The sequence below is a fragment of the Leptopilina boulardi genome, unplaced genomic scaffold (genome assembly GCF_019393585.1).
Source record: "Leptopilina boulardi isolate dan_hultmark-lab unplaced genomic scaffold, ZJU_Lbou_2.1 LbouV2_229, whole genome shotgun sequence".
Lineage (NCBI taxonomy): Eukaryota > Metazoa > Arthropoda > Insecta > Hymenoptera > Figitidae > Leptopilina > Leptopilina boulardi.
In genome coordinates this window covers 128,534-152,485 of record NW_026137784.1, presented here as the reverse complement: position 1 = coordinate 152,485, position 23,952 = coordinate 128,534, and the positions used below count along the sequence as shown (strand labels likewise).

The 23,952-nt window shown below is 28.5% G+C and overlaps 2 protein-coding genes across 7 annotated transcripts in view; one reads left to right on the top strand and one right to left on the bottom strand.

Moving 5' to 3' along the window:
- LOC127280221 (gamma-tubulin complex component 4-like) overlaps window positions 1-7,538 on the bottom strand; it is a 62,037-nt gene extending 54,499 nt beyond the window's left edge. The window contains exon 1 of the mRNA XM_051303119.1: window positions 7,526-7,538. The gene's annotated coding sequence lies outside the window, so the exon portion shown is untranslated. The remainder of the gene's footprint in view (window positions 1-7,525) is intronic.
- The window catches only part of LOC127280218 (uncharacterized), a 32,210-nt gene that overhangs the window by 1,576 nt on the left and 6,682 nt on the right, over window positions 1-23,952 (top strand). For 5 of the 6 annotated variants that reach the window (XM_051303112.1, XM_051303115.1, XM_051303114.1 and 2 more), the window contains exons 2-8: window positions 14,958-15,202; window positions 15,400-16,061; window positions 17,154-17,953; window positions 19,813-20,053; window positions 21,240-21,294; window positions 22,901-23,182; window positions 23,423-23,719. In XM_051303112.1, coding sequence (XP_051159069.1) covers window positions 14,960-15,202; window positions 15,400-16,061; window positions 17,154-17,953; window positions 19,813-20,053; window positions 21,240-21,294; window positions 22,901-23,182; window positions 23,423-23,719 — 2,580 coding nt within the window. In that variant the 5' untranslated portion in view covers window positions 14,958-14,959. Of the gene's footprint in view, window positions 1-13,704; window positions 13,832-14,957; window positions 15,203-15,399; window positions 16,062-17,153; window positions 17,954-19,812; window positions 20,054-21,239; window positions 21,295-22,900; window positions 23,183-23,422; window positions 23,720-23,952 lie in introns of those variants that run through there. The other variant, XM_051303113.1, reaches the window with a different exon arrangement.

The following is a 23,952-nucleotide window of genomic DNA, read 5'->3' as shown; positions in this document are numbered from 1 at the left end:
TACGAGAAGCAATTGTCATTTAAACGACTCTAATTGAAAAAAAATTGAGAAAGGTTCAATTGAAGAGGTTCAACTGTATAACCCTTTCTGCCGCGCATAAATACGAAAGCTGTATATTTAATCAGATTCTATTGTTTCAAAATAACTGTATTGTATCGCAGGTAAATTTTCTTTCTTATAAATTTTTTATCCGGGTACCCTGAATTAATTGGAAGCGTGAGAGTGTGCTAGGCTAGAGGAGCCCTATACACTAGAATTATTTTCGAGATATTTTTTTTTCCATGCAAATAAACGTGACGGTGCATCGAATTTTAATAATTATTTTTCATTCTTATTTCATCATAGAGCAAAAGAGAGAGAGGAAAGAGGAATTCACACGCCCCACTGTTAAAAATCGAATTTCCTTTTAAATATATGCGTTTCCAATCAGGAAGGAAAGGATTTTTAATCTGATTATAATTTTTCAGACACGTGACGAACCATAATCTTTAAAAAAAATATATATGCAATATGCTTAAGACTTAAAAAATTAAAACAAATTTTTCCAAAAGGGTTAATAATATTAGATACGGATTAGGAAAAATTATTTTTTGGGGGTGATAAATTGTGCGGGGGGGATTAAATTATTAAATAATAATAATTATTATTAATATTTAAATAATATAATGATTCAAAAATTATTGTAATGCTTTTTTTTTAAAAAAACGATGGTTGGAAAAAAAATTGTTTGACTATAAATATCGGGAAATTTTGTATTGAGGGTTTTAATTTTTTTTTTCCTTTATAGGGAGTTTGATGGGGTGTAACTGAACAATCAATATATCGTCAAAATGTCCACGTGCCATCTTTTTTTTTTTTTTTCATGGACAGAGAAACATTGCCGATAAAATTGTTATGCGTGATCAATATAAGGGTGGTTCAATTTTTTTTTGGAAATTTCCCCCCCTAAAGTTTTCCCTTTTTTGAAAGAAAGATCTATTACACACGTTTCAGAAAGGAAAATAAAGGGATTACCTGAACGGGCTCAATATGTGTGCAAACAAATTTCTAATTCCACAAATCATTTCGCCCTCATATAATATTTTATTTATATATTGTGCTTTCAAATCAATAATATATATATATTTATACATGATTAGGGTCGAACAAAATTTATTCTTTTAAAAATTAATTTCAAAAATGAAAAACTATTTTCCATTCAGTTTCAAATTACTGATTTCTTTTTATAAAACAATATTTTTATATAATAATTAAATTATAGTGAAAAAAAAAATTTATTTGAATCAAATAAATTTTTTTTTCAGTGTAGAGAAAAATTCAAAATTAATATTAAAGAGAGCAATTTATGATGTATGGAATCAAGATTGTGTTAATAATAATAATAATAAATGAGCCATCGCAAAGCGTTTAAACTCGACTTAATACGAAAATAAAGCCTTTCACTCGACTCAAATAAAATGAGGTATATCGATTTCCGCTTGACTGCGAAAAAAAAGGAAGACGAAAAAATTTCGTGTAGAAAAGAGAGAGAGAGAAAGAGACAGACTCAATGGATGAATACAAGAGTACGCGCACGCGACTCCCAAGTACATCTGTCCGTGAAAGAATCAGAGTTGTACGTATACACATATATACATATACTTATGAAGAAAAGAGAAAGAAAAGAGAAAAAAAATGTTAAAAAGAACTAGACTCTAGAGAAAAAGGACCTGTGCACGGAGAGAAAAATCAGGGCTTTGTAGCACGGAAGTAGTTCGTGAATTTTTCGCCCGGCGCCTTTCTTCCCCGTAAAGTATGAATTCGTACGCTTTCTGCGCGACGAATATCTATGCTACAAGTCCAAGTCAGATGTGCCTTGGTAGCAAGAAACCGTGCTGCATTCGTAGCGACGCCACGCGAATAACGCAAGCACTAGCAAGGTGCTTCTTTTCCACGAGTTCCGCCCTATTTCGGTAAGAAGAGCTTCTTGCAAATACACTTTCGTGGGTACTTGTGTATAATATTATTATAATATTATTTTATTTACTTTTATCATAATATTATTATATTATTCAATAATTAAATTTATCAGACTTCTTTTACCCATTATAGTTTATTTATTAAAAACAATTTTGAAGTTATATGCTTTAAATGGCTTTAAATTGAATTTTTAAAATACGTTTTCTGAAACGTTTGCACGAAAGTGTATTTGCAAGAAGCTCTTCTTACCGAAATAGGGCGGAACTCGTGGAAAAGAAGCACCTTGCTAGTGCTTGCGTTATTCGCGTGGCGTCGCTACGAATGCAGCACGGTTTCTTGCTACCAAGGCACATCTGACTTGGACTTGTAGCATAGATATTCGTCGCGCAGAAAGCGTACGAATTCATACTTTACGGGGAAGAAAGGCGCCGGGCGAAAAATTCACGAACTACTTCCGTGCTACAAAGCCCTGATTTTTCTCTCCGTGTGGGTCTTAGAGTTTCCTGCCGGGCTAACTGAACGGGAATCCCCCGTTGCCTTATGTTAGTATATATATATGTGTGTGTGTGTGTATGTATGTTTCGGGGTCCAGCGAATTCGACAATTTTTGGGGTTCCTTTAAATACCCAGACGTTGCCCGGCAGGACTCGTTCTTTACATTGTTTGTTCTTTATTTTTAAGAGTTCCTCCAAAAAAAATATCCAATCACTTACACATTACAAATCATTCCTAACAAGAAGGATTACTTTAAAAAGAAATATCTAAACTGTCCGGAACTTATGTGCATTTCTGGTCAAATTTACTCCGGAAATAGAAAAAATTATTATACTAAAAAATTTTACTCCGAAAATAGTAGATTTACAAAGCGAAATTTACCAGAAATTCCAATTTACTTCAAAAGTATAGTAAAAGTTATACTTTATATTTGTTTCCATTTTTCCAATTGAAATTCAAGTTTGATTATTACTTGTTTAACATTCAATTCTATTTAAATTAATTTTAACCTTTTTATCAATTATATTATATGAAATTTAATTTGCAAATTATTTTTTTCAATTCCCCTTTTCTTTTTTTATATTTAATATTAATATATTTTATAAATTAATTTCAATGTGCTTAGATTTTCTTTTTTTTTGGCATGGGAACGGGGAATGCCAGGACAGGTGTGATCTAAATAACGCGTTAAGCTGTCTCCAGTTCTTTTCTCATTCGTTTGCGAAGTTCTTCTTTCCTTCGGTTTATATTCTCCCCTTGCAAAAAAAAAAAAAAAAAATTTTTTTTGAACCCTTACACCAATGGCGTAATCAAGGGACAAACCCCTTCACATGTAAAGAAAGAGAAAGAGAGAGAGAGAAAAGAGAGGATTTAGGAGTCCCAAGAGGTATATATAAATTTATCAAATGAAGTATGTGAGTGAGTGAAATTGTCGCTTTTTTTATATATATATATATATTAAAGTGAGAAGTGGCGAAGCATTTTTCATCTCACTAAAACAAGGGGTTACTTGACAAATTGGACTAGCCTATTATCCGAGGTTCATTCTCTTGAAATTTCGTACAAGTCTTTTCGTATATAAAAGTAGTTTACAAGTCACGTAATTTAAAAATGTTCCTTCATATATTTTCTTTTATTCACTTATATAAAAAATTATTACTTTTTATATTAAAATTATTATTTTATTATTATTATTATTTTTACTATTATTACTATTATTATTATCATTATTATATAAGGAAATTTTCGATTCAAATAAATGAAATTTTATATTTTTCAATTTAAGATATAAATTGAAAGGACATATTTTTTTTAAACTAATAAATAGCAAAATAAATTAATTTAATTATATTTCAATAATTGAAACTTGAAAGGAAAAAATCTTTTTCCCCTTTAAAAAAAAATAAAAAAATTTTCCAATAAAATAAATTATTTACCTTAATAACGAAGTTTCATCTTCCAATAAAATAAATTATGTACCTTAATAACGAAGTTTCAGCATCAAGAAGATCCTTTCAAACTAAATAGCCCTCGGAGATCCCTACTTTCAAGTTAAATTTCCATTTGGAAAATGTGAAAAATAACCGTAAAAATAGACCGAGTTCTAAAAAGTCTAAATTTATGAAGAATTGTGTCCTTCCATGATGTCCTGTTTTACTTTTGTCCTCATCTTTGAAGTACACATTGACACCGCAAGTCATCGAGAATAGAATCTGCAAAAAGAAAATTAAAATTCATTTTATAAGATTTATATAAATATATAATTGAAAAAAGAACTTTTAATCAAATTAAAACTAACCTACAAACTCACCCCTTTTGCAATAAAATAAAAAAAAAAAAAAGTATCGCGCCCTCCCCCCTCCATTATTATACGCCACTGATTCTCGAAAGAACCTTTAATAATTGTTCTCCCCCCTCCTTTTTTTACCCCTCCCTCACTTTTCTTTTCTTACGTCACAATTGCTGTCATATGGGTCCATTTTAGAAAACGGCACACTACGAAAGGTGCTTGGGATCAATCTTATATAAATCAGAATTTTAGGCCATATGAGACAAGTCGAGACGAGTGCTGTATTACCATTGGATGATGAAAAAAAATTGTGTGTGTTAGAGAGAGAGAGAGAGGGGAGAAGACCCAAGAAAAGGGGCATAAGAATTGATCCCCTCCACCCTAGTAAATTCTTTGAATAGAAAATTTTCGGGGGTTCTTTTGCAATTCCTCGACTCGATGTATATATATATGAAAGTGCAAATCCATTTCTTATACATGTATGAGTTTTGCTCACCTGCCCCCCCCTCCCCCTCTATGGCCCCTAAAAACTCCAAAGTGTCTGAGAAGTCTAAGCATATCCAACTCCTCGAAATTACTACAAGGCCCTCCTCATCGACGACCCATCCATCCGCCTTCTTTTACCGAAGCTGTCTTTTAAAACTCTATTATCTGGGTCTTATATACCGTCCCAAAAAAGGTTAATTCGATTTGAAAAAAGTTTGATGATTTCGAAATAGAACTCGGTATTTGATTATTGAGAGTGGTTTCAAGAGACTTGCCCTCATATAGGGAAAGGAATGAAAAGGGACTCAAAATTAATAACCAGTAATTAATAATAGTAATAATAATAGTAATAATAATAGTAATAATAATAGTAATAATAATAGTAATAATAATAGAGAGGAATAAAGACGAGGTCAAAAATAAAAAATTGAAACAATAAAGAAGGAAAGAAAATAATACAATTAAACCTTTTCAAGTGGGACAGTACACAGGAAAAACAAAGTGTTATTTTAACACCAGAAATAACACACGCAACAAATTTTACCCTAAATCTGGGTTAAATCTTATATGGGTTTTAGCATTGGAGAAAATTACCCGCAACAAAAATAACACCACCTTTTTTCTGTGTAGGATTTATCAAAAAAAAAGGGGAATTAAAAAGAAAACCCCTTATTTAAAATTTAAAATAAATGTTCCATGTACATATTTTACACTAATATTCAAGTCAGGAGGTCTCACTGTATAAAAGAAAAAAATTTACGACTATCTAATTCATAAAACGAAACCCAAATATATATATATATATCTCATCCATTAATTATGCTGACCATTCGTGTCCCATTCAGGTAAGATGTATGTTACATAAATTTCCGCACATTCACATATGCGAATTGAATATATACAAAGAGAGTCCAGGAAGTGTATAGGAAGATTTTCAACTTAGACAATCCTTGATACCATAGTGTTATGACCCTATTTTATTTACTCGTATATTCAACAATGGGCCAGGTCAGCATATGTATCATATATATATATATATATGAAGGGATATATGCACTTTACATATAGTGTCTAACTATCGAGGTGTAAGTGTAACATGTAAAAGTGTAAGAGTTTTTAAAGAAGGTATATATAGGGTCCCAACCGTCGATCTATTTCACTTTCTCTCTCACTCACATTTTTCTTTCTTTCTTTCTTTTTTTTTTATCGTTAATCAATGCTATGCGCTATGTTACTGAGGCACAAAAACTGTTTATAAGGGTGTACATCTTGAGCCAGAATTTGTGACCTTGTAGGTCATACCTGTACGTATCAAAAGACTCAACGGTCGTTCCCGTTTTTATTCGCTTTCTCTACGCTTGATTTTACCTGAAGTCTTCTAACAATACACGAGCAATGATTACTTACGACACTTTTATAATGTCACTCAAGAGTGTTTCTTACGCGTGTACATGATACCTCCCCAATTTATCGCCGTTAAAAAGTGTATCGACCGCGATTCAACCTTTTTTTTTACGAATCAAAAAGTCTAATCACCCCGTCACTTTTCTTCTTTTCATAGAAATTTTAGTCTTTTTTTTCAAATCAATTTTTTTAAATTCATATTTTTTATTATAATTTTTTTATATTTGAAAAGTTTAATATAGTGAAAAATTTAACTGAAACAATTACAAGTTTTTGCTATTTTAGCGAAATCTTTCGCTATTCCATGTAAATCTTTTTTCCGTGTAACAAGTAAATAATTATTATTTGAATTTTGAATTTATAAGATTAACAAAAAAATAGAACTTTTTTTATTGTTTAACAATATTTCTTAGTTTAAAATGTTTGTTCATTCATAAATCATTTAATAAAGGATAATAATTAATTTAAAAAAAAGTAATGATGTTTCAGAGAAAAAAAAATGAACGGAAAAAAAGAACAGGAAATAATTAAGAAAAAAAATGGTAAATTTAGAAGAGAAAAAAAAATCCCCAAAAAAAAGCAATCATTCAGAATTCCTAATCCTGGAAAGCTAAAAAAAAAGCAGCACCGCCCATTTCAAGAGGTTCGACTGTACATCGCCTAACAATGTCAGAAAAAAAAAACGCTAACAAGAAAGTTCGATATTTCTAAACCTGAAAGGCCTCGAAAAACCAGTCCCACCGAAAATTACCCTTTTTAAAAACGAACGAGAGCCACGAGTTTATGACAGAATTATGAAAGGGGATGTATATATATGACGTAAAAAAAAACCAGTTGGACTCTTTTAAAGCGTCGTGAGAAGAAATTACTGGTTTCGCAAAGTCCAGTTGTGTTTAGACCAAAAAATTGCTTCATTCAGAAAGTATATCGAAAAACGTATATATATTTTATAGTATAAAGTCATAAAAAGAGAAAAAAATTCTCTAAGATACATATTCTTTATACCCCTCTTTCTAGTTCACGCTGACCCTAACAAATAAGATATGGAAAAAAAAGTTTGCAATAAGTAAAATGAAAATGAGTGAAAACATGAATATAAGAAGTGACACATTTTTTTTTTACTATTATGAAAAGAATAAGGGGACTCACTATTCTTATACTATCACTCGAAAAAATTTTTTTTTTTTCTTTTTTGCCCTTTGATGTCCACTTGGACGAATTTTCAATGTCGTGTCCGAAATAAAATACAAAGAGTGGTCAATCGACTATGAATTTAACGACTGAGGCGTTATGATTTCCCTCTGATGTATAAATGGCTGTTTTATATAGTCCGTTGGCAGATTTTGCGCGATTTATTTCATTTTTAAAATCATAAATTATTTCTCCCTAAACTTTTTTATTTTTGAACATTAAAAAAAAAAATTATAAAAAAAAAATTGTTTATTAATTATTACATTTAATCTCTTTCTCTTTCTATTATCCAATGTACAAGAAAAAGCTTCTTTCTTTTAATGTTTTATGTAAATGAAACACTCATTTAGAATCATCTCTCAAAAACACCTGCCCTTCACATCCTCGAAACCCTTAACTTCTACTTCTAGAAAAAAATTATTCACTAAAGGACTAAATCCCACTGACTATATTCTCCTTCTCTTATATTCTTGATTCAATATTTGCTTATTTAAATATTTGAAGAGTCAATTGAGACATTTTAATCAATCACACGCCGTCAAAAATATAATACATATAGTTCAAAATAAAGAGATTAAATGCTTCAGCAAAAAATATAACAGATCGAATTGAATTATATAGTTAAAAATAAATAATAAAAAATCAGTCACTGATTCCATGTAGTGTAAGCATAACAATAAACTCAAAATTTTAGATTTTTTTAATTCAATGAATTAAGTAAAAAAAAAATCTCAAAAAAAAACTCACAGTTTTTGAAGATTCCCTTACGGAAATGAATAGATCTTTATACGTCTTTTCAGTTTTTCAATTATTATATGCACTTCTTGCACTTGCAGTTGTTTATCATCATTATTGATAGATCACACACTGAAAAATAAAAATAATTAAATTATATTACAAATATCTGCGAAAAATAAAGAAACAATTGTTTGAGGTTAATTTTCAATGAAATTAAAGATATAAACGAATACCATGGGGGTTAAAAGTGGTTAACAACATATAATAAATTTAAATCCATATTGCGATAATTTGAGGGGAACCCTTTTTTTCGAGATCGTATTTCAATTGCATACTTGATATTATAGAGAGAGAAAAAAAAAAAACTACACACACGGTACCATTTTGTGAATACAATAAAATGCGGCCGATCGAATAGCTCAAGTGTTCTATCGTTTACTGCAATCGCGTTCACGATCGCGATAAGATTGTCGAACCCCTTTTTCGTTGCACGTAGAATTCCACACTAACCATTAAAGGTGATATACTATTTATCCATGGTGTACCATTACCCATTACGTCTTCATTCCAAGATAATCTTTCATCTTTTATATAGGTATAAATTTTTATCTACGACGTCAGGTGCAATTTGAACTTGGCCCTCGACATTCCATTCTTGCAGGTCAACTCGAACCTGACCTCGTTGATAAAAATAAATATAAATTCAATAAGAAAAATAGATTTTAAAATAAAAACATAATTTTTACAAAAGAAAAACCAAATTATTTTAAATAAATAAAAGAAAAAAATATTAAATTAAAATATAAAAAAATTTATACATATTACAAAACGAAATTGAAAGAATTATTTATGAATATAAAAAAAAAATTTTAAATAGAAGAAAACATGTCGAATATTTCTAAAAGGGCAATCTGTAATTTATTTGTTATGATTATAAATTGGAATATTATGGATATTTTGACATCCACCTGTTATTAGATAGTTAATTAACCCCCCAAAAGAATGGTGTTCATGCGAGAACTTATATATATATTTTCGAGTCGTTCATTTCTCCTGGAGGGTTTAGGTTCCCCTTCTTTTAGTCGTCGCACATATAACGAATTAAGTGAGGGTAATCATCGACTTTCAAGAATCAACCGATTCGTGACGTCTGCACATATATACGTATAGGCATTCAAAAAGTCCCTCAAGACACTCAAAAAGGTGTTGGAAAGGAAATTAATTTTAAACGACTTTAAAACCTGACTATATACATATATATATATATTATACATTTAATTGTTTTTCCTGCATATACAAAAAAAATAACTTCCTTTCTCAACTGACATTCACAAAATTATTTACCGGAAAAATAGTTATTTCCTCAAAATTTTCCAGATTTTTCATTCATTTTTTTTTTTCTTTAATTTTTAAATTCTCTAACAAGGGAAAAATTTTCTACTAATTTTTTAGTTATTTTTCATTAAAACATTGGTAAACAAAATAGAAATTAAATAAACATATTTTGCTAATTGGGGAAAATTTCTGCTAAATCTCCTTATAGGATTGAAAATTATCATTTTGATCCCTAGGTTTTAAATAGAACGTTTTACTCCCTAGAATCTTTTTTTCAAATGTCAAAGTCGATGCAATTTTCCGCATAGAGGTAAAATTTTGCATCAACTTAGACATACCCTTAAAGGTTTTATTCTAGTGAAGTAAAATGTCCTATTTAAAGCCTAGGGAATAAAAATGATAATTTTCAACCCTAGAGAGTTAAATCTCAAATTTCAAGCCTAGGGAATAAAATGTACATTTCAACCCATTAAAATGGCAATTTTAATTCTCTTTTTTTTCTAAAATCGAAAAATAATTTTTTTTTTACGTAAAACATTATTAAAAATGTAAATTCAAAAATAATATAATTTTTCCTAAGTAAAAAAAAATTATTTAATTTTGTAAAATAAGGGACAAAAAATCAAAATTAATTTAACCTTTCTCAAATGTTAACGATTGCGTTATCGGGTGCTTATTAAATTTTGATTTTTCATATCATTCCGACATCAAATTTGGAATAAAACTCATGGATTCTGACACATTTTTTTATGCTCTTTCAATTGGTAATGATTAAAATTTAAACAAACTTTAATAAGCGACCGATAACGCGATCGTTAACGTTAAAGAAGTCATAACTTCTTCAATATTTTGATTTTTCATATCTTTCCAACATCAAATTTGGAATAAAACTCATGGATTCTGACACATTTTTTTATGCTCTTTCAATTGGTAGTGATTAAAATTTGAACAAACTTTAATAAATTGGTTTTTGTAACCGTTAAACAATTAACGTTACGTTCTTCAGCTCAATTTTAAAAAATTATTTCTTTAAAAATTGTTTATATAAACGTTGCGTACTTCAGGTTCGTACAAAAACTTCACGCAGGGGTATTTAAATGCGCGGGCGACGAAGCGAAACCCCTTCAAAAAAAAAAAAAAAAAAATGCGAGTGCAAAAGAGGCGCGCGAAATTTTGAAAAAATAAAATCTGTCCCAGTTGGGGGTCACTGCTAAAAAAAAAAAGAAGAGACCCCTGAATGATTGCGCGATGGGGTGGAAATGAAGTTGATTGTGTGCATCCGCGAAATTTCGGGCAACCTGAAAATTGCATTCAGGGAGTTAGGTCGCGAGAAAAAGCAGCAGCAGCAGCAGTAGCAGCAGGTTTTATAACTTTTAACGGTTCCTCTAGGGGGGGGGGGGGGACCCACTGCATTGTGAAGTGGGGTATAAAAATGCATTCATTTGCATACAGGCTGTTGCTAGTACGCGCACGCGTTCTTGTCCCGTAAAGCGCGTACTTTTTTCCCTATATATCCTCGTATTTATTTCACAAATACACGCACACTAATTTTTTATATATATATGTATGTCTCGTACTTATGTCGACTGTCGGGGCACCTGCCCATATGGTTGATCGTCAAGTATATATATATATATACGAGGAAAGACCCATCTGGTCAAAGAACTTATACGAGGTCGTATATACACGAAGGTATATAGCGCCCAAAAAGCTTTATCGAGGTCTCATCTTGGGTGTTTTTTTTTCTTTTCTTCTTTATAGTATGAAACTGACCTTCAGTACGTGTACTTTATAATTTATTTTGCGGTGTCCCACAAAGTTTCAAGGTTTTTAGGTCAATTTGTCCTTTGAAATTTTTTTTTTCCCTCAACGATCATTTTTCTCGAGAATTGTAAAAAAAAAAGGATTCTTTAGAATAAAACTGACAAATTTACAAATTTTAGCGAAAGTGAAATTCTATTGAGATATTAACATTTTTAGTTTCTTATACACGTTCGGCGCCGTGCGGCTAACGCAATTAAATTTTTTTTTTTTTTATAGAAATAAAATTAAAATTAAATAATTACGATTTAATTTTATTAATTAATTAAAATATCAACTATAGCAAATTCAATAATGATGATTTAATTCTTTATTAATTAAAATGTAAACTGAAAAAAATTTATTTGATTCAAACAATCGATTACTTAACTATTATAAGATAAATATTTTCTTGAACCGAATAATTTTTATTTGAGTCAATTAAATTTTATAAGCTTCAAATATAGAAAATATTGGTCAAAATAGTGTTTATTTAATTCAAATAAAAATTATTTGGTTCAAGTAAATATTTATTTCATAATAGTCAAGTTACTGATTAATTGAATTAAATAAATTTTTTTTGCAATGTAAAATAATAATTAAATTATTAATTAAATCAATTAATTAATCAATTAATTTAATAAATTAAATATTATTAATAATATTTAATTAAACAATTAATTATTGATAATATATTATATTACTAATAATTGTTATAATAATTAATAATATATTGTTTTATTAAATATTAATAATTATTTAATTAAATATTTTAAAAAGCAGTAATAATATTAAATATAGAAATATAAATAATACAAATGAGAATAATGAACATAAATATTAATTTGATAATTGTTCCTATTTTTTGCTGATTAAGGTAATTAATTGCAGTACAATTTTATAAAGATCTATGTCAATGACACAGTAGTTTTTTCCATTTCATTGAATAAGTGCATGGCTAATAAAAGTATTTTATAAGTGTAATTATACAAAGAGGGTCGGCATAATTAATTAAAAGGGCGTTTACAAGCATTGTATTTAATGCAATTTATAGTTCTGCAAAACATTTTACTTGTACTTTTAATTAGAAATTCTTATTAAATGGAAAAAATTTTTATGTAAAGAAATTATATTGTTATTTAATCTTCACTTGTAGTTTTATAATTATTTACATTTAACTTTTCAACAAAGAATTTTATTGTCACTATTCTTAACTCTTTTTTTTTATTTTCATGTAATTTTATTTTAAAAAAAAATAAAAAATACCTTACTTCCTACTTTGAATAATTATAATTATTTCAGTATGTGCGTAGAAAATAAATTTCGTCTCTATTTTTGCATAATAATAAAAAAATATCCGCACTATTTTCATACTATCGAGAGTGTTATTTGAGGTTATGTACAAAAATGTCAAAAATTGACTGCGTGAAATTAGTAAAAATAAAGTCCGACAATGCAAGAAAAAAAAAAATTATTTTCCCTCCACAGCTACCAACAAAAAAAACTGAAAATATTTCCTCATTCCCATTTTAATGGACTTATTTTATTTTTCGTAATTTAAAAAAAAAATAACACATATAAAGTCAATGTTATAAAAAATTACAATTCAATATGAAAAAAAAAATATTTAAAAATTTACCTTTTAACACCTTTTTAAGCTCCAAGAACAACTTGCACCGACTACCTTCCGAAAATGTCATTTCAGCTTTTGAATTGGTTAAAATCGTATCGATGTTTTACTCATCACCAATTAATTCATCACACACTACTGGAAAACAAAAAATAAAAAAAATTTAATTTTAATTTCATTATTTAATCTTTTCATTTTGTCGTTATGTAGACTAAATTCTGTGGCTATTACAAAAACAATTACCAAAGTAAAAAGAAAAAGTACTACCAACATAAAATTAACAAAATTTGCAAGCGACATTTTTTAATGGCCGCCATCTTGGATTTTTTATCCATCATATTTGGCTGGCAAAATATTCTCAAATTTTATCATCCAAATGATCATTTTTACTTTAGAATAAGAAAATAATATGAAATTAACAAGAATATGACAAAAATTAGACTGATTAATTGATTTATTCGTTGGATTGGAATGTGAAAATGCCACATTCCTTGTCTGACAAAAATTTTTCCCAATTTACATATTTTAATTGATATATTTCATGGAAAATAACATTTCATTTGATTTATACGACTAAATGATATAAAATAATAAAAAGTTGATAATTCTTACCAATAATTGTGAATTTCATCGATGATAATCGGGAGCTGCAACAATACAATGTACACACTGCGACAATCCACCACGGAATGAATTTTCACTAATCGCGCTCTCTGATTGGTTGATGAAAAATTCGCCCGACAAATTTATCTAGCCCTTTTTTTCTAATTCTAGATAGCGATTGGTGGACAAGTTTATTAACAAAAAAAAATGGCGCTTATTTTTTAAAAAATATATCACGTAATCGATTTTCGGCGTCTGTAAATATAACCTCAAAAGTTGTGACTAAAGTATTAAAATATGTGGTTTTTAATATTTATTTAATTAATATTTGCAAATTGAGATCAATTATAAGGTTTACAATGCAATTATTATTATTATTTATCTATTGCAAATGGAAAAATGTAAGTAAATTGGATAAATAGAGTAAAACAAACTAAATTCAGATTAAAGTATTAAGATTTTGAAGATTTAATAATTGAAATATTCTTGTTATTCAAAAATGAAGTAGTTAAGATAAAAATTGAGGTGTTTGGGGAATATTATAATAAGAACAGCTTATACTTTTTTTTTTGGAAGGTGATGACATGTGTCATTACATGTAATGTTTATGTATTAAAATAATTTTTTTCTTTTTATCACGTGTTGAATACTCTGCGGTCGGTGGCATTTAAGGTCTATTTAACCAATCCAATGTCAAAGAGACGAGACTAAGTGTTAAATTGCAAAAGCAACTCAGGTGTTCTGGGTGTTTCACCTGTTTTTTGTATTTCCCGTATGCCACGACAGGTGTATATATACCATTTTGACGTTGCCATAAGAGTTTCAGTCTTCCTGTTTCTTATTCTTCCTTTTTTTTCCAAGGTTTGTAATTATCCTTTCTTAGTATATAGAGAAAACATTGTCTACCTGGGACGGAGTATTGTTATCGTTGCTTTGCGTTTTCTTCTACTTCTATATCTTTAAAAGCCGCACCCCTTTCTTTTCCTGGGAAATGTCGTTGACAATTTCACATAATTGCCATGATCGTTATACTATATCTAATCTCAGAGTCGACCTAATTTTTTGTTTTATCAGATTAAAAACAATAATCTCTGAGAAAAAAATTGTCCCTCTGTTCACACCAAAATCACTTTCCGTTCATTTGTTTTTTTTTCCAGACACTATTTTTTTAAACTAATGAAATAATATTTTAATTATTATTATTATGAAATAATTTCTTAAAATTTTTTCTCTTTTTTTTCATTGCAGATAAACTTTGTTTGATAAACTGTCGTTCAATTTAGAAAAAAGGGGATCTTTTTTAGAACTGAAAAAAATTTACCCTTTTTTTTGTTGGATTTTTTTAATAAATCATTTTTTTAAAATACTTTTTATAGAGTTTTTTTTTTATTTGCTCAGCTTTGTTTTTTCTCCTCTTTTCTAAATGGATAATTTTACAGGCGATTGAATTTCTTAAAATTAAAAAAAAAATACATAATAGAATAAATAAAAATTCTTATATTTTTTTTTTCTCTCTTTATTTTATAGAAATGCTAAAGTGGACGGTATCGAGATCTTTGTCTACGGCCAGTTCTACCCCCCATGGACCACCTAATATTAATAAGACGTCCCGCAGACCTTTTCGTGATCTCTCCAATACTCCACCAGCCGCTGGCTCTAAAACGAAAAGCAACATTCCCAATGCTCAAAATCCTTCTGCAGGAATTAAACCCACACCTGGACGTAGACGACGATGTCGCAGTCATGGTAGCGATCTAAGAGGGTACTTTCAGGTAAGTAAATAAATAAAAATCCCACCGTTCTTCAAAAAAGAATAATAATATTCGAAAAATTTTTTTCACAGAAATATAGTTTATTTTCTCTTTAAACACTTTAGAAAAAAATGTTTTTTCAAAATTAAATTAATTTTTATAATAGATATAATTATAAATTTTATTTTACTAAGAATCTATTTATTTTGTTTTTTTAGGCAACGAAGACGAGTTTCAGATCAACGAAGCGACAATCGCTTCTTCATGATTTACAGCAGAAATCCTCGGAGCCAACTGAAAGTTTTTATCTAAGTACGCCAAGAGTAGACGCTGATATTCCACTCACTTTGTTTCCAAGTAGTGAGTCACGAAGCAGCAACAACAACAACAATGAGACAGCTTTAACTTTAGCATTAGATCCACCATCACCATTAACGACAACAAGTTCAAGAAACTTTCCAAGTAGCAATGAACTGCCACAGAATATCGTTAACGAGGCACGTGCCAATCGACAATCTCATGTGTCTGATTTCTTTCAAAAAATTGCAATTGCCGCAAGTCCTGAGGATATTATGGAAGCTGATTCAGTGCCATTATGTAAACGGCGAATATTTACACAAAATTGCGATAGTAAAACAACAACTATTTCTTCGGAATTTGCTCGTGTTTCTTGTATACCAAAATTAGCAAGAATTACAAAACTTCATTCAAGATGTCGAACACCGTATCATACAAAAAATATACAAAATAAAAGTCCATTTAAAATAATTAAGGAGAGTATTCACACGCCTCTAGCTGGCAAATTATCGGATTTGAAACTTGATCAGGATTTACCAAAGTTTGAAAATGTGAATAATACCGTTACTGAAATCATGAATAGGTAAATTTTTATTTATTATTAATTAAATTATTATTAACGTGGAATATTTTTAATTTTAAATGTAATTAATTTTTTAGAAGCAGGAAAAAAATATACATTTTTAATATTTTTATATTATTATTTTTTAATTACTAGGATGTCAGGGAACTTTTTAAAAATTTGTCAAAAAATGAATTATTTATTATTTTTAATTATTATTAGAAATAATAAAAATATTGACATAAATAAATAATAAATAATTTATTGACATAAATTTGTCAAAAATGAATTATTTATTATTTTTAATAATAATTATTTTTAATTATTATTAGAAATAATAAAAATATTGGCATAAATAAATAATAAATAATTTATTGACATAAATTTGTCAAAACTGAATTATTTATTATTTTTAATAATAATTATTTTTAATTATTATTAGAAATAATAAAAATATTGACATAAAATTCCATTTAATTTTCTCTCGTCTTTTTTTTTTGTCCCCCGAAGATTTTGAATATGAAATTGTTACGTCTGAAGGAATTCACATAATAGTGACCTTGGAATCCTAACGGAGGGTAAAAATTGTGAGATATAGACACTTGCATAAGCACGTGGTATGTCTTTTTCTAACTTGAGGATTGAATTTTTTTTGAAAGAGATAAAGAGAGAGGGGGACAGGATTGTCTAGCATATGATTCTATGTGTATAGGGTCTCTTAGATTTTATGCGAAGGAGCGAAGGGTGATGCCCTGGGGACGAATCGAGAAAATAAAAGAGCTAAAGCTTTAAATTGGAGCAGGTTGAAAAAAGATGGATATACGGAACACCCGTCTCTTTTAAAGCGCGCCGGTTCTAAAGAATAGAATACAATGTACATTCAAACATATATATACACATATATATTCTAGTTTCTTCATTCTGCAAAGGGAGCAAAATCCGATAATACTACAACTATTGCAAATCGTTCCCTCGTGAGAAAAACTCGGCTTCTATTACCTTATACTTTTTTTTTACAGGAGAGGAGAATTTTAATTATTTTCATACACATAACGGATTTTTTTCTTTAAAAAAAAAAAAAAAATAGATAATTAATTTTGTTTTTATTTTTAGGGAACAAAAAAGAAATTGCGGTGGCAAAACAGTGGCGGAAATTCTTCTTAAAGACACTGAGGAGAGGAGAAAAATTCTTGAGGGAAAATCAAATTCACCGGAACATATTTATGAAATGATTGTGGAACGTGATGATGATATTGCAGCAACACACAGTGATAGTTCAATATCGTCAGCTAGTCAACTATTGGAAAATCCATCGCCACTATCGTGGGCCCTTCAATCGCCGTCAAAAGATTTTGAAGGTGAATTTACATTACGTAGACAACGTGGAATACGTCGTAAACGACATCAGCAAAAGGAGATGGAAATTGAAAAAAATTCTTCATCCGAAAGTAAACGAGCTAAAAAACAAGGTGATTCATTGAATCAAAATGAATCCACGACACAAATAAATGAGGAAATAGAAGAAATTATTGAGGATCCATTAATGGAGGCTGTGAATCGTAATGTAAAAAGATGTCCCCTTGAAACGGATCTTGATTCAACTTTAGATGATAAATTTGCCGGTGGTTCGACGACAACATTTTGTGTTGATATTCAAAGTCAATTACTCGATGATTCAAGGAGAAAGGCCAGTAGTTTTTGGGATCTTGAAAGTCCTAAATCATCACTTTTAGATGATCTTCATAGTACTAAATCATTTTTAAATTCCGTTGAGAATACACCTGAGGCGCCATTAGTTGCAACTGTTAGAAGATGTTTGAAATATAGTCCCGAAATTGATCCACCTAAATCAAATTCAAAGGGATCGATTCAAATTGAACACTCCGTCCAGGATGAGCAAATTCATCTTAAGGGTAAATTTTTTATTTTTATTAGAATATTTTAAAATAAATTTTTTTTTAATTGCCAAAAAGAAAATAATACTGAAAAGTTTTTTTATAAATATTAATATTAAATATTTTTTTTTTAGCAAAGATCGAAATTATCAGAAAACAATTACGATTTCCAATCAGAAATAACAAAAATAGGAACTTTTTCGAAATATTTCTCGGCTAAATATATATTTAATTAATATTAAAAAAACAATGAAATCAAAGGGGTTGTCTATCACTCCCTACATCCCTGAATCTGGCACGAGAGACATGCGCCAATTCCCTTCTTCAAGGGGTTTTACTTGTCATCCCGTGAAGCCGTGTGCCAGTAACCCACAGACCCTTTTGGCATTTCGATTTCGGGTTAGTAAGCCTATTAAAATTGATTGAGGCTTTTATGCTAATATAAACAACCACGATTGATTACCTCCTCCCACCATCTTAAAATCTACCTACCACCCCCCCAAAAAAAAAACTTTTTAATCAATTCCTTTTAGCCTTGAACTTTTCTATATTTGTTTTTTTTTCGATAATTTATTCTCGAATTCACACGAAAAAAAATAAAATAATAAAAGTGTATTCTTTTTTTCTAATCAAAAATTACAATCGATAGCAAAAGGACATTCGGGGTTTTTATTATATATTCACTAGTGCCTTTATAAGTGAAGTGAGGTCGTTTAGTTTACAAGGAAGTAAATGCCGCATTGGTCAGCCAGACTCGGCTCAAGTGGTGCGTGTAGAATTTTAGTCGGACCGGAAAGTTTATACTACTTAAAGGAAATAATAAATTTTTATCTCGATTTAATTACTATAAAATAATTGCTTTATTTAGAACTAAATTACAATTTAGATTTTTGTTTTTTATTTATAAAATTAAAAAAAAATATATTTTTTATATATATTTATCAAAAATATTTTCATAAAAATAGTAAAAGTTTTAGAAATTTTTTTTTTTTTTTTTTCAAAGCTTAATGGCTCATTTTATTATCGTGAATAATCAATTTTTATTTTGAAAAATATTCAGCTATCGTTTAAAATTTTTTTATTACAATTCTCAATTTTTATTGCGTAATAAATCCCCAAAGTAATAAAGATATGGTTTCATACAGTTCCATACATTATCGAAGATAAATAAAAAAAAATAAAAATTGTCTTTTGAATAAAAATACAATGAGTGTTAATTTACTCAAAAAAAATTAAAAAGTAAAATTTAAATAAAACATGAAAAAGAAACGCGATTTTTTGCATAAAAAAATTGATACGTTAAATGCAAATAAAAAAACTAAATTTACAAGTACTTTCCAGTATATTTTTGAATAATCCATACACGTAGAAAAAAGAATAAAAAAAACAAAACTAAAGAAAATAAAAAAAAATACAAAAAAAGTAAATTGAAAGTATAATTTTAAAAAATTAAAAATAAATATTGAAAATAGAAAAAAAATCGAAAAATGTAAATAGAAATAAATAAATGCAAATAAAAAAAGAAAATAAAACAAAACAATTTTTTTTAAATTAAACAAATTTATTCGTGATTACTTTTCTATTTTTACAATAATAAGTTTTTAAAACAACTAAGTTTAAACTCGTGATAAAAGAAAGTTTGTTTCTCTTTGTTTGCAAACACTAATATTTTAAATCCAAATAGTTTTATCGCAAGTTTTCTTTTTATATATTTTTTACAGTCCCTTCAGTTTTCTAAATAGTTCCGCCTTTCAGTATTATTGCTAAAATAATTTGTGTATAAAAAAAAATTAATTTTCGTTTTTATAAAATAATATCTAATATAAAAGAAAAAAAATATTTTTTTGTGTTATTTAAAAAGAATTTAATTTTTTTAGTGATACGGTGTAAGGATCTAAGGAGAACTTACGAGGGTCCCATCTACGCTTATGTGAAGGCGACCCTCAAAAATTCTAGTGGAGTGGGTTTAGTGCACAAAAGAACAGCAGTTCACAGGGCGACATCAAATCCATTTTTTCACGAAACTCTAATTTTACCCTGTCCAATAAGCAATAATAATTGTTCAAGTAAATCTACCTCTTTGGATATCGCTGTTTGGCACAGGGATCGACGAGCAAGGTGTGTATAAATTTTCTTTAATTAAAAATTATTAATGTATTAAAAAAAAAAATAGAATATAGAAATAGAAAAATAGAAAATTAAAAATAGAAATATAGAAAATACAAATATAAAAATATAGAAATATAGAAACCAGAAGTAGAGAATTTAGAATTTTTTTTTTTTTTTTATTTCTTAAAATTGTCTTTCAATTGTTTTCTTAACGAATGAATTTTTAAAAAATTTAATTAAGCAAAAAAAAATTTATTAATAAATAACGAGACTACTTTATTAGTTGAAATATAACTTTCTTGTTTAATTTCTATAGTTTCCGCAATAATTTACTTCATATCCGTATATATGTACATATATATTAGAGTAATTATAGTTATGTCTCAAGTTTACTTTGGTCAAAACGTAAGTTAGTGCACACATTATTTAAATCGATCGTTTGTTCCAAGGATAGTTAGAAACTATTAAATACTATTTCATTTAACCACTTTATAAAGACCTTGCACTTGGCACTCGATTTCTCCCCCAAGATAAGATTTTAATCGTTTTCTATATAAATTGTTTCTAAAAATATTTTATTTCTCCATTTCAAAATTCAATATCAAATAAAATAAATTTCAAAATAGTTTTCAATATGTCTATAACCGGGAATTTTTTTCATGCTTTTTAATGTTCAAAAAATATTTTTATCAAAATTTTTTGTACTTATAAATTAATAACGCGAATTGTAATTCGCTTTTTCCTTCTTTTTATTTTTAATTATTATTAATAATTAAATTATTATTATCAATAATATTTTTTTTAAAAGGAAAAAAAAATTTTTTTTCTTGTAAATAATTGAAGAAAAATTGTTTATTCGATAAAATTTGCATTTGAAAAATTTTTTCTAAATAATAAATTTGATTTATCATTTTGATATAAGATATATAGCTATATATGTCGCAGAAAAGGAATAATTTCTGGGCATTCCGGGAAGCTTGCGGTAGGAGGGGAATCGATTCTTGGGAGACTTGCGCACGTCTAGTACCACGTGCACGATTTACGTGTATTTTATACCGCGTGCGCGTCACAAAATTTTAACACATACAAAAAAAAAAAAAAAAAAAAAATTATGTATAGAAAAAGGGGTTGAATGCAAGAGAGACATTGATACATATTATATATATATATAAAGTTATTTCTTTGTATTTTACAGACGCAGCGAGCTGCTAGGCTGCATGACTCTACCCCTGCCCCTGTCCCAGGACAAGGTGAGAATATTAGTTATTCACGTGCATCGTGCATTTATTATAAATTCGTGCACTTCCTCTCTTTGTGTAGCAGTGGCGTTAAAATTCCAAAAAGGAACACTTCATGTTTCTCTGCAGTGATTTGCATATTGTTAAGAAATTTTTTCTAAATTCTCAAAATTTTCCACTTCTTCTTCTTCTTCTTCTTTAATTCATCAGGTAATTCCGAAAAGGAAATTTTATCATTTGACAATTTTTTTTCTGTAATTAAAATAAAAATTTTTATTCATTTTTACAAAAATTACTAAAATTCTAAAAAAAAACTCAATAATTTGAATTTTTTATCCTGAAATTAAAATTTATAAAGTGAAACTTGTTGATTAAATAACTCGAAACTTTTTATTATTATTGTTTCCAATTAAAAATTTTTTTCTAAAAAAATTAATTTTTTTTCTAAATTCGTGACTAATTTTAACTGGGTTTATTTTAATTTATATTCTAAAAATAAAAATAAATTTCCATTGTTCACAGATTAAAGAAAGATTAAAATCCCCTTTCGTAAATAAAAAATAATTAAAAAAAGAAAAAGTTAAAAGTCTTCTATTTTTATGTAAAAGCAATCAATATGTGTTTGTTTAGCTGACAATTAGTAAACTTCTAAAGGGATTTCATAAGTCTTCTTTTAAGGTCAAAGTTAAGTGGATTGATATATTCCAGTCAGGTTTGGTGTCTCCATTCGATTAAACTTACTTAATTCCTACTTTTCAATCGTGTCGACTGTTTATTTTCAAAAAAAAAAAAAGAAAAAAATTTTTTATGAGAAAAAATTTAAAAGTGCTTTCTATTTACAATTGTTAGGAAAGAAGTCACAAAAAAAAGGGCGAGGAAACTCGAGAGTCCGAAGTGAATAATTATTCTCTTCGTCTGAGATAAAAAAAAAAGAGAGAGAATTTTGTCTTACTCCGAAATGATTGTGGTCGCTATCTACTGCGCTGCTTTTTTCGTTGCGGGACTGATGTTGAAGATTTTTACCTTTTGCTGAAGTGAGACTGGGGAAAAAGAAAAAAAAAAAACCTCTTTTGCTAATGAGACTTGATAGTTTCCCTTCCACGGAGCCATCGACTCAAGCAAGTGTCGAAAAGTAAAATATTTCGAAGACTGAAAAAAGAAATTATCTTTTTTGTCTTATAAAATTTTTGCATGCATTTTTCCACTTTTTTTGAGAATTTTTTTTTTTCACTGCTTTATCAGTGCTTCTTTAATGTATATATTTATATCAAGAATCGATAATAAAATATTTTATATAGATTCTATTTTCGACAAGTGTGAAAGTGATATTAATAAATAATAAATCGTGGAGAATCTTCTTCTTACTTTCAGTTTTGTAATGTTATTTTATTTTTCACTTTCTTTTATTCGATTTTCTAGTGTTTGCTTTTCTTTTCTTGGAATTTTTAATACCGCCAGCACATCGAGAAAGTTCACTATAATTAAATTGTTTTTTGAAATTACATTTTTAAATTGCTTAGTGTGTACAGCGGATGTTGAATATTTTTTTCAAAAATTGCTGAACACTCTTTTTTTTCGAGAGGAACAATTTATAAAATTTAGTTTTTTTGAATTTTAGGAAGCAACATGGCACCCCTTGGAAGCAGGTTCTGGACGAAATACGAGCACCCCATATGCAGGAATAACTCAAGAGTGCGGTGTATCACCTCCTTTATCAAAAAATGGAGAGTCAGATAACAATAATTCAAATGGAGAGGATCTCACATACCTTCGACATTTGGAACTCGAGCCAATTGATCCAGTCACGGGACTTCCACTTCATCCTGGTTTTACAGCAAGAGGTGGAAGAACGCCTTGTACCACAACCAGAAGACTAACAAGGCCGAGTACCGGAAATCCGGTATGTTTAAATCGAAAAATGTTTTTTTTTTTTAAAAAAAAGTATACAAAATAGAATTTATTTATTTACACGGAGAAAAAAGAATTTTTTTTTTTAAATAAATAATAAAATAGAAATAGAAAAAAAAAAATTCTACTCCTTTAAAAAATACGATTGGATAGAATAATTGTGATAAAATATGTCCTTTGGCATAAAATAGAAATTTAAATGTAATTTTTTGTTCTTTTTTTGAATTTTCAGATTCCATGGGGTTTTTCATTGTCATGGGGACGACCGCCACGTGTGGAGCGCGTCGACACGGGAAGTCCAGCAGAAAGATCAGGATTAAGGCCCGGCGATCATGTGGTTTTTGTGGAGACAACAAATGTTGTGACACTACCACGAGAGGAAATTTTGAATCTAATTCAAGCGTCGACAAATCAATTAATATTCGAAGTCTACAGAAAAGGAGGCGTTCAATCCACAATAAATCGACCCAGTTCAGTGAACATTCATGCGCCGGCTAGTCAACAGCATTCCGTCACATTTACAGCCGAGGTCGGTACCGGTGTCCTCGTGTAATTTCCCTTAAAAATTGTCCTTATTTAAAAAAAAAAAACAAATTCGCCTCATCAAAATCATTATTTTTTTTAAAAAATCAAGCACTAGAATTTATTGTTTCTTTTTTTTTCATCTTTTCTTACACGCGATTTACAAATACGCGTTTGTCAGAGCTTATAATTATTATAATTATATTATTATTATTATTAATATTATTGTATTTTTTATTT